Below are 16,008 nucleotides of genomic sequence, written 5' to 3' on the forward strand. Positions count from 1 at the left end.
TGTGGCAAAAGCAAAAAAAATTGGAATGAAAATTGTGATACATTGTCAAAAGCTAAGAGTGGCAAAAGTCAAATAAAAAATTATTGTGTTTGCCATAGAATGACATATGTGGTGTATTGTCAAAAGATAATAGTAGCAAAAATGAGATGTCAAATTCTTGAGTGGCATAAGCGAAGTGGACAAAAGCTAGAGTCGCAAAAACAAAGTTTTCCCTGAAAATTGAGTTTCATTTTTTTCATTCAATGGTGATTAGATGATCTAGTTCATAGTATTATTACTTTACTCAGTTGAAAAATTCCACAACAAATCTCTTGATTTGGAATTCGGGACTTATGTAGGCAAGAACGTAGTTTGAAAGGGAATTCAGGACATAAAAGTACATTCAAAGAAGAATCCAAATTATTAAACAATTGGAATTCTTGTTTGATAAGTCAATTCATATTATTCCAAAACCTTACTTTTTTTTAATCCTGACAAAGGGAAAGCTAGTATAGGTCCCAAGGGTTCGGTTGTTCGTCGATGAAAGTGTTACATGAGTTGGGTTTAGAACGTCATGCCACAATTAGAAAAATGCTTCAAATGAATTAGTGATTTCCCCTTTATTTCCCTCGGAGCACAAGGGGAACTGGAAACCGATTAACCTGACTTTGCCTAAGGGATCATTATAATTTTCTTAGGTGAAAGGACCGCTGACGTGTTGACTAACCTTGATTTGATGGTGAACTCTTCCACTTTGCCCCAATTGACCCACTTACCATACAAAAAATCCTAGGACTACAGGGAATATAGATACCTATACTAGTGCCCCTTATTTCTTATTCTTATTCTTGCCTTGCCTAGCTAGCGGGAAAAAAATGGAACTCTTGCATGAAAGACCAAATCGGATTTGACGCAAGATGAATGGTGTTGAGCTTTTTCAAATGAAACCCGCAATCAGAAAGTCACCAACGAAGCCATACAATCTATCTAGTAGTGTGCCATGGCAGTGTATTGCGTTTCGGCAGTGGAAGGAGCATCTGTCTATTACTTTTGGTCAATGAAATTGAAAGACACCTCTCACAGCAGAATCAAGTTTATTGCAGGTAGCATGGTAAACTTTGTTTCCCATGCACCATTCAAATTTAGCCATTCTGTGTTAAAATGTTTTATGTAGCATGGTATTATGTAGACCATGGCAATTTTCAATTTACGAATTATGACATTTTTATATTTTGACTACATGACAATTTTTTGTCATGGCAAAATCTAAAAAATATTGCCATGTAACAAAAAAAATTAGCTCCAAATCATGGCAATTTTGTAATTGTATCCTCTTTGTCATGTGGCAATTTGTAATGTTTTAATAGTGTTTCATATAGTCTCATGGCAATTTCACATTTTTTTCTCGTTTCCAAAACATAGCATATTTTGCAACTTACTTGTATTTTTTTTCACATGCTAATTTTAGGGGAGTCTATTTCATAGATCTTGGCAAATGAAAAATCATCGCAATTCTCGCTACATGTTTTGTGCTCATTTTGAATACAATTTTGCCATGGACGATGGAAATTTTATTGTGTATAACATGTGTGTCATGGAATTTTTTGTTTTGTCTTTTAAGAAAAAAGTAGGTACATTTTTTGTGTGTGTCACGACAAATTTTACGAATGTTTGTTTTTCATACTATCATGGCTATTACATAATTTTTGTATGTGCGTTTTTATAGACATTTAGCAATTCATACTATATTCCATGGCAATTTTTTTTGTATGGCCATGGTTTTCTGATTTTTCTAGAGCATTTTTTTCGTGATTTTTAGATGTGTATTTTTGCCATGGACTAACTTTATTTTTTTATTTATATGGTGATTGGGCCTGGAGGCCTAAGAAAAGGCATGTACAACAAAATATTCCCTGTGAGGTGTTTTATGTAGAGAACCAAAACAATTTGCTTGCTCCACCAACCTATATATGAGTATTAAATTAAAGAAAACAGAAAAAAACCCTTAAATTTTGGGATATCAAACCTGGGTGCCTAATCTACTTCCGTGAAATTTCATGAATTTATTTTTACCAGGAAACGTATTTTTTTGCGGGTGAATTTTTTCTCTATGTATGGAGAAAACTAGTTGGATGGATTTTAGGCGTGACTGTATTTTCTTCATCACATATACATTTCCGGATATTTTTTCATGAAACTTCACACGGGGTAGATTGGGCACCTAGGTTTGTCATCCCTAAATTCCAGTTTTTTTTCAAAAAAAAATTCCTGATATTTCTTGAAATTAATATTCTTATAAGGGGTGGAGCACCCAGGAGTCCCATCGATTGTATCGTTCGCGTTGGCCTTCCTCTGTGAGGAGAAACGTCAGCCAGATATTAGGATCTCGAAAAACTTCAGCTAGATTGTAGCGAATTTAAACCAAAATCGTCCCCAAATTCAAGCAAAACACGAGGGAATTCATTTCAAACTCCGCGATCTTGGAATCAAAACCGTTCTCTGGTGGTACCACTTTTGGATCCCTCTCGCGCATCTGCGCAAGACTCCGATTCTTCCCCACGCTCTCCTCTGTCTCCTCCGCTCCGAATTCGACACACAGCGCTGTGATCTTCGGGTAGATCTAGTGGGTCCCCGGAGCTGCCCCCGCGGCTCTAGAAGCATAGCGGAGGAGGAGGCGGCGGCGGCGGCGGCGGCGGCGGGAGAGGTAGCTGCGACAGTGGGGTTGGTGTGTTGCTGGGGGGCGCGCGATGGCTTACCGGCCGTACCCGCCGCCTCAGGGGGCCTTCCCGCCGCAGGCCCGGCCTGTCAACCCGTACGGGCAGCCGCCGCCGCCGCCGCCGCCGCAGGCAGGGTACGGCCAGATGCCACCGCCACAGTTTCACGCGCCGCCGCCGCCCCCGCCCGGACCGCCCCCGCCACACCAGCCTCAGTACAACTTCGGCCACGTGCCCCCGCAGCAGCAGCAACAGCCGCCGCCGCCGCCCCAGATGTATTACCAGCCTCCACCGCCGCCGTATGGCGGGAACAACAATCAAGCGCCCCCTCCACCACCACCAATGTCTCCTCCCCCTTCGGCACCGCCACCACCTCCTGCCCAGCCACCCCCACGGGTGGCTCCGCCGCCACCAAAGGAGCAGCAGGCCAAGGCGGCACTGCCAAGAGTGGAGACGGAGGAGGAGCGGCGAGCAAGGAAGAAGCGCGAATATGAGAAGCAGAAGGTTGAGGACCGGAAGCAGCAGCAGATGATGCGCCAGTCGCAGGCCACCATTCTGCAGAAGACACAGCAGGTGCGCGCCGCGCAACAGCAGAAGCAGCCACAGCCTCAGAGCCGGCACCTCCAGCCATCAGGCGGGACTCGGGTGGCGACAACTGTGTCTCGCCCAGCCTCCGCACCAAACACTGAGAGGTTCGAGAATCGGCTCAAGAAGCCGACAACGTTCCTCTGCAAGCACAAGTGAGTATACGAAAATTTGGACTTTTGGTCTATGCAAGTGCTAGTTGGAGGAAATTGGAGCCCTTTCAGTGTAAAATGCGTGCTTGAGTAAATTATTATGCTTATCATGCACTTGGGTATTTTGGCTGGCAATCTGAGCAGTTGCCAAATGCTGTACTGCTGATTCAGGACAAGCAACAAACGACTTGTTTGAATTTTGGTGCAACTGCAACGTCATTGGAGAAGTCAGTGGCGTTAGGATCAAAGATCGACCTTTCCTTTTTCTAGCTTTTGGGAATATGTTATTTTTTGTTAATACATAAACTATATCTTACTAATGATTCTTATGTTTTTGTCATATATGCTGTTTTTGTATGTGCTTAGAGAAATGATCACGTCTGTGTGATTCTAGAGTAGCATCAAAGGATTCACGAGCTATGATTTCGTGCACTACCTATTTCTTGTTATGAAACTAGAAAGATGAACCATTTTGTGCAGTAGGCAGGCACACGGGTAGGCAAAATGGTTCTCAAAGCATAGCTCCATTAATTGACAGTTTCCTTTTGAAAAGTGTGTCTGCATGAAATTTTTTGTTTCTGTGTCTAGAACTAAACTACTGTATGACCCTGTATTTTCCTTCTTCTCTTGTTAATGCAGGTTTAGGAATGAACTGCCAGACCCAAGTGCTCAATTGAAATGGCTGCCTCTGAATAAGGACAAGGACCGGTAGTTTTCTACTCGTATTTTGATCAGATTGCTCTGTTCTGTTGTTACTTATGTTTGGTGCAGTGAAAGCCATTTCAGTGTTGCTTATCTAGTTTTACTATATACATTACATCGTTCGTTTCATATTTGTGATTTTTCCGTTCACCTGATATTATTTAGGCGTTAAATGAATTTCTAGCTCATTATTGTATAATGATCATTCTCTTTATCGAGACAACCTGTTTGAGCATATGGCAGGTCTAAACTTGTATTTATACCTGCTGTCAGTCCTATAACATGCATTTACTTTTAGAAACAGTCCCAAATTTTCAGCCATTTGGTCATATTTCAAGCATAAGTCCAAGAGACCCAACATATCATGTGCAGCAATAGAAGGGGTATTCTTCACGTGGGCTGCTCAGGTTTAAGTTTGTTCTAGAGATATCCTTGATTGACATCCTTATTCAAGATATGATATCCTAGTATGATCTCATTCTCACGCAAGGAGAGCAACCGGCCACCACCCCTTTCCTCGACCCCCTCCCTCCCGATCCGATCTAGGGCTTTGAGCCGGCCCCGCCCTCTGCTCGCTGCCGCCGGAGCTCCGCGGGGCAAAGCCCAGGCGGGGGATGATGGCGGCGGCGGGGCCTTCCACCGCCGCGACTCCGGGATGCAGTTGCGGTGGAGATCCGCGCGGGTGTCCTGGATGTGTGCGTCGTCCGGCGGCGGCGGCGCAGCGGTGAGGGCCCCTCCGCTGTCGATGGCTCACCCATGCGGGGTGGCGGTCCCGGGCGGTGGTGCGTACGGTTTCCCGGCGGTAGACGTCACCCATGGCGGTGCTGGATGACGGAGGGGGCCGGTGTGTTCCGGCCAGGGATTGTCGCGAATTTGTCAGTGAAAGCTTGGTTCGGCCTCGGCCAGAACCGTCGACGGCGGCGCCCGTGGGCGTCGTTACCTCGTTGAAGGCGTTGTGGGGTAATTTGCGTTCCCTGTGTGCCCCGGGGTAAACCCCAGGTTCGGGCTTTCCGAATCCGGATGATGGCGAGGTTCCTGTGTCGTCACCCCCATGGGGGCATCATCTTTAGGGTTGGCGCAGGTCTCCGTATGCTTCTCTTGCGGTGACCAAGGTGGAGCGGCGTGCCATCTACAGTATTGACGACGGCGAGTCTTGGTGGCAAGGTGCAGCGGGGTCTCGGCGCTGGATACCGTTCGATGGACGCGCGCAGGAGGCAGGCGCTGTTTGGCGTCATGGTGGGACGGCAGAAGGGTCTGGCAAGATCAGTGCATTGATTGCTCCTGAAGACGAGACTGCGGAAGAAGGCGGCGACGGATTCTACAACGTGTGCATGCAGTGCATGCTGAGGGTCTGCTAGACCGTTCGGTTTGGTGAGGCCACCGGATTTCTTGGTGTGCGTGGTGCGCGGTCAGGGCACATCATCAATCTTGTAGGTAGGGAGACAGTTTTCGTCGGGAAGGTGGCTTTGAGTTGATCTATGTATTTATTTTGTAAGACTTTGTTGAATGATGCAATAGAGATGGCTGTATGCATCGCTCGTAGAGGCCGGGGGTAATCCTCCTTTCCGAAAGAAGAAAAATGTCAGTTGAATTTGTAGGAAGGAGATCTATTTGTACATGTGCTGCTGCATGCTTCATGGGAATGAAGAAATAAAATATACCAAGCTCCTAGGCCTATCTCCCCTTTAGCCTGCCTCTATGGCGTCGTTGCCCTGCCCGTGTCCAGGATCAACTAGCCACAACCCACCATGTGACCTCCATGGCAAAGATGCATTTTTTACCATGTTGCTTTGTTAGCCTGATCCAATTATTTGTTGTACTTATGCATGATTAATAGAGGAATTCAGAATTGTTTCACAGAAAATTATCCAAGTTCATTATATCTGGTTACTAAAACATAAAATTAAATAAAAACATGATCATTGTTGTTAGTCATATCATCGTGTGTGAGTGAATGGTCTCTCCACTGTTGTTTTTACAAGACAGGTCCTGTGCCATTTTCATGATATTTGCAATACTCTACTTTCTTATTACACTATTAGTTCTTGGTGTTTCTCTCAGTTGTAATTCATTCTGCATGTTGCAGTTTCTTTGGGGCAGCCATCCTTACTTATGTTTTTCTGTATATTGCCTTTTCACAGATATACCAAGTACAGGATCTCGTCATTGGAGAAAAATTATCTGCCTAAAATGATTGTCCCTGAGGATCTCGGGATACCTCTTGACCTACTTGATATGACTGTATACAAGTAAGAATTAAGCCAGCCATATATTTCTACCTTTCTGATGATTCTTTGTAGCATCCCTAACTTGAGTGCCAAACATGCATTTAGCCCTCCCGCTTCTCAGCTGCCCCTGGCTCCAGAAGATGAAGAGCTGCTGCGTGATGATGAGGTTCTCACCCCTGTTAAACCAGAAGGTATAAGGAAAAAGGAGAGGCCAACCGACAAAGGCATGTCTTGGCTGGTCAAAACACAGTACATTTCTCCACTTAGTACTGATGCAGCCAAAATGGTAATGCCAGCTGATTCTTCCATAAATATAGTTATTACATATATTGTGCTGGATTACTTCATATATACTAAAAATAGTAATTTGGCCATTCCAGTCGATCACTGAAAAGCAAGCAAAAGAAAGGCGAGAATCAAGGGAGGGTCGTGATAATGTCCTCGAATATCTTAATGATAGGTATGAGTTTGCTTTTACTTAGTTTATTCTTTTGTTTCTGAAGGTTTGCCTGTTCTGCAATCCTGGTACAGCCAATGACATTATTTTTCTGTGCGCGTATATATCAGACAGAAGCGGATCAAAGCCATTGCAGAATCCTTCAAAGCCGCTAAATCACGCCCTGTCCACCAGACTAAACGAGGGATGGAACCAGAGTTTGTTCTCCCTTTGGTACCCGATTTTGATAGGTATGAGTTTTCAGATGACACTTTATTCTGTGTGTCTGTCATTATATTTTATTCAAGGTACCACCTTGATTTTTGTATTGCCTTGGAGTCCTATAAGCTGGTGGATGAATTTATGTGATCTCAAATTTGCTTTTCTGTTGACCTCTACAGGTATAATGATCCATTTGTTATGGTGAATTTTGATGGAGATCCTACAGCTGATTCAGAGCAGTACAACAAGCTAGAGAGAACTGTACGCGATGAATGTGAATCCCAGGTGAGTCGCATTTTTTTTCTTCTGCTTTAAGCTTTCTGATTTAGTTAATGTCATCTGGATATTTTAAATAAGGATGTATTGTAGAAACAGATATTTGTATTGATTGCATGTTAATGTCAAATGCATATATTTCCAGACGTTATGTTAATACGTCACTCATGCTCTGCGTAGATATACGTTCGCATCTGTACCAATACAAAAAGACCCAAAGGGGCAGATCCAAGCCATCTCAGCCATCAAATCATGAGATCTAGCAGTTCAAACCGCTCCAATGTTGAGCACCAAACACGTTTAACACTCTAATTACTCACCACTGCCACTGGTTGTACATACATTTAGACTCAAACGTCATCTTATAAAATCAGCCGCACAATTGATATCCTGCCAATTATCAACGTACAATTGATATCTTACCTAACATCAATATGCAATTAATATCCTACTAAATATTGACGTGCATTGCACCTACACGATTACCAAGTATATCTGAGGTTTTCCGTGTTCTCATGATAGGCTCTGATGAAAAGTTTTCAAGTCAGTGGTTCAGACCCTGCAAAACAAGAGAAATTTCTGGCATATATGGCTCCAGCACCCCACGAGGTATCCATCCTTTTCTAAACTCTAGTGTATCTTTATTTAAAATGTCACAGGTCATAGTTATATATATATATATATATATATATATATATATATATATATATATAGGACAAATGTTTCCTACAAGCAGTGGTAGTTACCATCACTTGCGTTTTGTATGTTGTATGTAGTATCTATAAAAACCGTGAGTATGTACGTGTAGTATGTAGTATATAACGATGATTGGGTAGTATATATACTAATTTTTAGGTAGTATGTACCATGTTTTGAGTATGCTCTATTTTACGTACAAATATGTACGTATTTCATAAATATAACAAAAACTATGGGCTCATATGCAAATTTTTCATATAACTTGTTTTGAAATATCTTAGATATAGTATATAAACATATTTAAAATAATAAAATATTATATATAGTACCACATGATAGTATATGACACATGTGGGGTAACTACCACCGGGTGGTAGGATGGATTTTCCCTATATATATATATATTTTTTTGGTGTTATTATCATAATCTTATCACGACTATGGTTTTGTCTAGCTTGTCAAGGACTTGGATGATGAAAATGAAGACTTCCAGTACTCCTGGATTCGGGAATATCACTGGGAAGTATGTGGCATTTGCTAACGTGTCTGCGATTGTGTCTAACTTTTCGTTCTGCTGGTGTAAAACTGCCTACGTACCTTTTCTTGTTTCGTGATTCAGGTAAGGGGGGATGACAAACAAGATCCAACGACTTACCTTGTCTCATTTGATGATGATGATGCAAAATATTTGGTAACTTGCTCTGTGCATACTTTATTTATTCTGATTTTATTCTAATATGTGGCAATTATTCATTGCACATTTGGGTGACACTTTATTGTCCATTTGGCAGCCTCTTCCTACCAAGTTAGTATTGCAGAAGAAGAAAGCTAAAGAGGGGAGATCTGGGGATGAAATTGAGCATTTTCCAGTGCCTTCTAGAATTATTGTGAGCAGGACAGCACATGGTGATGAGATGGAGCACGGAGAATCATCCAGCATGCATGTATGACTCATTTTCCTTTATAACTGCTGGCATGAAAGTTTACTTTGCAGTGAACTACTATACCGCAGCTAGGTAGCATTTTTGTTCTTCAGTTTTTTGTCTCTTTTTAATACTCCCTCCGATCCAAAATATAAGGTGTATTATTTTTTCCAAAAGTCAAACATTTCTACGTTTGACCAAGATTACAGAAAAATGTATCAACATCTATGGTACCAAATAAATACAATAACAAGAACAACAAAGCCTTTAGTCCCAAACAAGTTGGGGTGGGCTAGAGCTGAAACCCATAAGATCTTGCAACCAACTCCACATGGATAGCACGGTACCAAATAAATAGAATATGAAAATATATTCTATGATGAATTTGATGATAGATATTTTTTTCTCAATAAACTTGGTCAAATGTAGATAGGTTTGACTTTTACAAAAATCAATACACCTTATATTTTTGACCGGAGGGAGTATATTTGTAGGTGGTTCATCTTCTCACCAAGCCATATATAAAGCTACTGGGTTTCTTGCTATCAGTTCACCTATTCTCGCTCTTAGGATTGTTCACCTTTTTATTATCCCCAACTCTTCCCATGTTGGAGCATAAATTGATCTTTATGCATTACCATTACCTTTAACTAAAGGATTTCTCCTCTGTAGGGGAATTTAAAGCGACAAAGATCTTCTGTTGATGATGATCTTGATGAGCATCCGAGGCATTCTCGTGTAGAAGATATGGGGCAGTATAGTGAAGAAGACTATTCTGATTGATCGATTAGATATGGAAGTATCGTCATTTTCTTGCACCATCGAATTTCATGAGCACATATGAATCTTTGAAGATCTCATATGCATTTGCTTTGGTGCCTCCATAAGTAGTAATAGGGTGCAGGGTTGTTGAAAGAACATGCTTGACGACATTTGGGCAATAGCAGATTTTGAAGTGCAGAGTGGGCAAAGCAAAGGCAGAGTGTAACTGGACCTTAAGACTGGTCTCAGAAGTGGTGATAGAAGGTCTCATCGTCATGTAAAAAAAGTCTCTGTAGTTTTGGGAGTGATTCTCCACTGCTGTTTTGATGATATAGGCAACTGTTATTCCCATTTGATTGTGTAAGTACAACAATTTATTTATGTCAGGATACTAGGCAGTTGTGCAATCGTAACTGTTTCTTTTCTGGTGGAAATGATAATCAACATAGTGAAGGTCATGTATTTGTGCTACCAGGAATGTTAAGGTGCACTTACTGAAGACCAAGAGTAGCATTGCGAGAAGAGTAAACTGTGTTTTCAGTTTCTTTTTTGCATGTTGTAACTGTGTTGTCCATAGAAAAACTTGTTTTGGGGGTATTTTTCTGCCTTTAAAAAAACATTGTTTATTTTTGTAATGATTCCTTCTCTAACTTGAGAGGAATCGTATTCTAATCTACTACAGAGTGGTATTTCTTGTATTGTTCCATTTACCTGCTTATTGTGACTATTTTAATTCAAGTGGTATCAGCAGTACCTCTTGAGGTGATCTTCAAGTGTTCTCAACTGTTGCTTGGAATGCTGCCTTTGAGTTGCCATTGGAGATTGGAAAGTTCCTTTGATCATCAACTTATGTTGCCAGCTGGCTCAGATTCTTAGTCACACTTGGTGGCAACCAGGTATTATTCTTCAATCATGTAGTACTGTCAAATAGCTTTTGCAATTTTCTCAGACTTCAGTTAATCTCTTACTCTTCAGGAATTCAATGGATTTTAAGCCATTGGAGGTCTTCTAAAAACAAAAACAAGGAAGGTATCATTAATATTCTGGTATCCTCGCTCTCCTGATTGTTCTTCCTAATCACCATTCCCGACTCATCTCATACCTGTTGTGTGATCCTGACAATGCAGATATCATAATCCAATCTGAAACTGTTGCCGCAGGTCATATCATGTGTTTGTCGTAGATAATTACCAGATTCTCTGCTCTTCTTTTGACGGAAAATTCCATATGCTCTTTAATATTTTTTTTTTCAAGTGTGCTATACATTCCACTGGAAGATAGGTTTCACCTTGTTATTTTGTTCTATGCTACTTTCTACTCCCTCTATTTCAAATTAATTGAAGTTTCTAGTTTTGTCCTAAGTCAAAACTAGTTTAAGTTTGACCAATTCTATAGAATAATATATTATTATATAAAAAATCAAATATATACAGTACAGAAATATATTTCATGATGAATCTGCTGAACTAGTTTGGTGTTAGAGATGTTCATATGTTTCTATAGACTTGGCAAACTTAAACAAGTTTGACTTGGTCAACTATCTATAGCTGTTCATATGTTTTTCTGTAGACTTGGTCTAATGGTTAATAAAATTATAGGTTCACAAATACTGTTGCTTCATTCTGAACCTCATCTTTGCAGAGTTTCTGAAATCATGTAAGGATTACCAGCTTAGATAGTTGAAGTGGGTGGTGCAGTTTGTGCCCACAATAGACCTTACAGGCATTTTCTTTTCCTCTCAATGCTAACATGTCAAGTTGATAGATTCCGCACAAAGATATCTTTCTCCATTGTGTTGCAAATTATTTCAGCACCAAGTTTGTATTTGTAGTTTGAATTATAGCAACACAAGTGCATAATTGTTTTCATCCTACTTTCTTTTGCTTAGTAGGTATTACTACATGTTTCTGAAAGACATCCAATTGCACTTGCACATGTGATAGGATTAAGAAAGTAGTCACCGTTCAATGCTATGGTGTCCGGCCTTTTGAATTGATATGTACTATATTTAATCTCCATGAAGAACCGTAGCGTTGTTACCTGCTTTCCCTCAATCCCAGGAACATGGTTCGACAAGTGCTGGAACTTTATTCAACCGTATCATACTTCCATGCTGGGTGTTCTTTTTGCTGCTGCAATGTACTGTGTGTGTGTGTGTGTATGTGTGTGTGTGTGTGTGTGAATGGGCCCATGATGGAGCTCTTTGTAACACGCTTGAAGCTGCATGCAGTGCTGCTCTGATAGTTTCCGAGGCACATGATCATCTGGTTCTTAGGCTGGTCATAGTGGGGAGTAACTTAGACTAATGTCATGCATATGACACTAGTCTAAGTTACTACCTTCATAATGCAAAGTAACATAATAGTAGTACCATAGATGGCTTCATTTATTAACTTGTAGATTCATCTTGTCTTGGGAAGCGCTATGTTACAGTAACATATTATGTTGCCACCTCTCATTAACTACTTGCCATATAAGCAAAATTTTCTTGAAGTGTGCTATGTTACTAGTTAAGTTACTCCCACTATGACCAGCCTTAATCAGTCTTGCCAGTCCTGCTGGGAAAAGTTCGGGCATTTCAAAGCTTTTTGGTTAACGCCTTCCTGTTTGATCCAGTTGTAATGATTATATTGGCTCTCACACTAGAACATGAAAGTGCGTTGATTTTGAGAAAATAATGATATAAATGAACTATCTCAAAAAGTAATGATTGAAGTATTCGAAATAACTGAGATGCAAAGTAGATTTTGAATGCTTTGAATTATGATGCACTGATGAGATGGTGGGGCATGTTTGGCAAAAATATGATGCATGAAATACACAATAGTACCGTCATGTAAATGCATCATATGTTACTTGCTTACTTTTGTTTCAGAGCTTGCACTAAAGCTGCTTGAGAGCTTGAATGTTTTGCTTGTTCATAACAAAGCTGCATTGATCTGCTTACTACAAGTAAAAGGTAACCAACATAAGTTGGATAATTAGGAGGCTATAAAGGCTATATTACTTTGTAGAATTTGCATACTTATTGTAGTAGACAAAGTAGAGGTAAAGTAACTTATTCAAGTATGCTAATTCTAACAAACACTAAACTGCTATTATTTGACACATACTTCATATATACAAAAAGTTATGAAAACATACAATGTTAATAGTGGGCATAGCTACACAACTCCTTTACATAGACATCACAGCCCTTGTACATTACATGTGTTTATACCAGCTGAGAAAGGATCAGAGTGGCATCCTACACATTCTTGATGTTATACTGAAATATTTCAGCAAGAGAAGTTTAATTAGAAAGATCTGTTCTATAATTAATAGGTAGAGTGTCAGGCTGGCAGAACTGTGTGGTGTGTTCCTACCAGAATAATGACAATAGGCCCACTCCTTGCCTTCGTTCTGATGCTGACGTCCGCCTACTCCCCGCTACCTTCCGCTCCGGTCGCAGCGGCCACCACCTTCCCCCCTCCCACCCGTGTCTGCGGTATGGTAGCGACTCCACAAGCTGGGGCTCTTGGCCGGGTCTGTCAGATCCGCCAAGCAGGAGGTGTCCTTGTGTACGGTACGGGGCCGGAGGCGGCGTGGAAGCAGCCTCCACCTTCCAAGAAGTCCATGTGGCGGCACCGCCATGGAGTTAGTAGGCAGGGGCCGCCATAAGAGTGAATGAGGTGGCGCCGGAGATGGCAGGGTGCCGTTTTAGGTGCATGGAGAAGGGACACTTGAGTGTACAAACGATGTGGTTTCACTAAAAAAAATACATCCATGATGATACGCCTTTGTCATAGGTCGCGTTTTCAATCACTCATGTACATGTGTGACGGTTATATGACAAAATAGGATAGTCATACATATGATGTCAGGGATGTGTTCCATAACAATAATCACTTTTCTCAGTAAAAAAACAATAATCACTTTTTCATCACGAAAGTGTCCACTTTCATAATAATATATGACGCGTCATGAAAGTGTTTTCGTCAAAGGCAACTGACACATAGCAACCACTGTAATGGGTCGCCATTAAACTATCGGCTGTGTGTTTCAGATTCGATACTTGTTAACAGCCCCGACCAATAACAAATTTTTCACGTGTCAGATTCTCATTCGCCAACGAAGCCACACGACAGCTCTACCATGTGGCAGGTGTCGCCCATCCAACGGACGATATGCGCCTATGAAACGTCGACACATGGCACCCATCAATGGCCCGTTTAGTTAAAAAGCCCGACCCAGTAAAAGGTCTGCTTAAGGCACATTTGACTTAGTCAAAAGTTATCAGGTCGGCCCGTTATAGGCCTGTTAACGACCTGTTTTTTATATAGCACTTTTACATGCCGACCCATGGCCAGTTAGTACATGTCTGAATTCAGTCCATTCGGGGTCCGTGCGTCATTCAATATGGTTCCAGTCCGTTGATACTTTAGGCCTATGTGTGACCCGTGGTATTTTCTTCTTCCAATTTCGACTCGTTCAATGACTCAGACCTTGACAACATGTCATGTATTTTAGCCCAAAAACGGCCCGTGATGCTTCTGGGCCATTTGCGACCTTTAGTATAATCCGACCCTTTTACGCCTCGTCGAGTTTTGAGGCCTTATAAGGCCCGTGGTACATTTCAGCTCATTTACGGTTCGTCCCATCTCTGGCCCATGGTGTCTTTTGGTCCATCAACGGACCCGTGTTTACACAGGGCCATTTTTGGCCCGTCGTGCCTTTTGGTCCACTAACGGCCATTGGAAACCCAGTACCTTTTTCAGCTCTCATTCGGTATTAATGCGTACTGCGATGTTGTCTCGAAACAGGCTCGCGCCCCGCTTTATAGATGAAGCACCGACCAAAGTACACGGCCGAACGATACATAGTGGAGAGGTAGCCCTCTTATAAAGCGGATCCTGAGATTTCGGTACCACGCAGAACCTGCGCTACCGAAGAAGAACAAGGGGAGATCAGAGTACAACGCCACGCCACACCCCAGCACACCTAGGCTCCACGACAGCGCCCTCAAGAGGGAGCACGGCGCAGAGCGTCGCCACTGCCTAGTCCGGAATGGACAGGGGTCTTCACCCGGTGCCCGAACACGAAGAGAAGAACCACAACGACGTCTTCAAGAAGATAGCGGCGCCCGCGGGCGTCGCCGTCATCGGCGCCAAAGCGCGGAGCTTTCGCTCGGTAGCTCACCCGTGTCCCACGGTAGACCCTGGACAGACGCGACGAGCTCCGACTCCCAGATCCAGATCTGGGCACCACCGACAAGGGCATGCCCGAGCCACCTGCCGCTAGGCCTCTCGCCGCCCATACGACCAAGAGGAGAAGCCACCACCGCCGCCATGAAACCCGCCGGAGAGCCAATCATGGGGACCACCTCCCGGGGCCGCCGCCCCGGCATCCCTGTCCCAAGACTCCACCACCCATCTGCCACACGACACACCAACCCCGGCAGGTAGGGTAGAAGGTCGTCCTTCCACACCTCGCCCGACATCAGTCGCCAGATCTGGGTTAGCACCTCCACCGTAGGAGGCGCCGACTCCTGCATCCCCAACCAGTCCCCGTGGACCTGGGGACACGACCCTAGGACTTCCGACGGCCGCCGCGAAGCAGAGCTTGCACGACGCCAAATCCGAGATCATCGGAGCCGCACGGCAAGACGAGTAGGCGATGCCAAGACCACCTCCACAGCCCACCACACCCGCGAGGACAACGCTCACGAGCACATCCCGGGCCATGCCCGAACCACACCTACCCGGGGAGCACCCCGATCTATCCCGGGCCCAAATCCGGCCCGCCCGAGCGCAAACCCTAGGCCAGGGGAGTCGCCGTCATGCGCGCAACCGACCAGCGCCGCACGCCACCGACTCCAACCAAGGAGAAGGAAGGCCGCCAAGCCGCCACCCCGCGCCACCAGCCAGACCACGGCCGCCACGCCGCCGAAGCCCGCACCAGCCCGCACCTCCGCTCCCGCCCACCGAAGCCACGAAGACCGCACCTTGAGCAGGATCCGCCGCCGCCTTCAACCGCCGCTGCCGCCAGCCAGCAGGACGACGGCCTCCAGCCCGTGCCGCCCGGCGGCCAGATTGGCCGTTGCAGCCCGGGCACGCCCCGCCGTCGTCAGTGCCCGCCACGCAGTCTGTACCAGCGCACCGCCGCCAGTATGCGGAGCCGCCACACCCGCACAACGCCGCGCCGTCGCGCCCACTGCCGCGCGACGCTCCGGCCCGGAGAAGTACGCCCGCGCAGCCCCCTCGAGCAAGAGGACGCCGGCGCCCCGCCGCCGCCGGCACCGGTCGGGCTTTGCCCGGCCGTGCCCTCTGGCGGCGGTGGAGCAGAGGAAGA

The 16,008-nt window shown here is 44.1% G+C and overlaps 1 protein-coding gene across 1 annotated transcript; it reads left to right on the forward strand.

The window, feature by feature from the left end:
* Positions 1-2,304: 2,304 nt before the first annotated feature.
* Positions 2,305-10,091, forward strand: LOC109755825 (protein PAF1 homolog). Its single transcript, XM_020314715.4, has 12 exons — positions 2,305-3,433; positions 4,070-4,138; positions 6,274-6,381; positions 6,466-6,646; positions 6,741-6,820; positions 6,928-7,047; positions 7,198-7,303; positions 7,817-7,903; positions 8,448-8,516; positions 8,613-8,684; positions 8,785-8,937; positions 9,589-10,091. Exons 1-12 carry the CDS (start codon positions 2,727-2,729, stop codon positions 9,697-9,699), a joined length of 1,863 nt encoding a protein of 620 aa, XP_020170304.3. The 5' UTR covers positions 2,305-2,726; the 3' UTR covers positions 9,700-10,091.
* The last annotated feature ends 5,917 nt before the right edge of the window (positions 10,092-16,008 follow it).

Source organism: Aegilops tauschii, chromosome 7 (genome assembly GCF_002575655.3).
Source record: "Aegilops tauschii subsp. strangulata cultivar AL8/78 chromosome 7, Aet v6.0, whole genome shotgun sequence".
Taxonomy (NCBI): Eukaryota; Viridiplantae; Streptophyta; class Magnoliopsida; order Poales; family Poaceae; genus Aegilops; species Aegilops tauschii.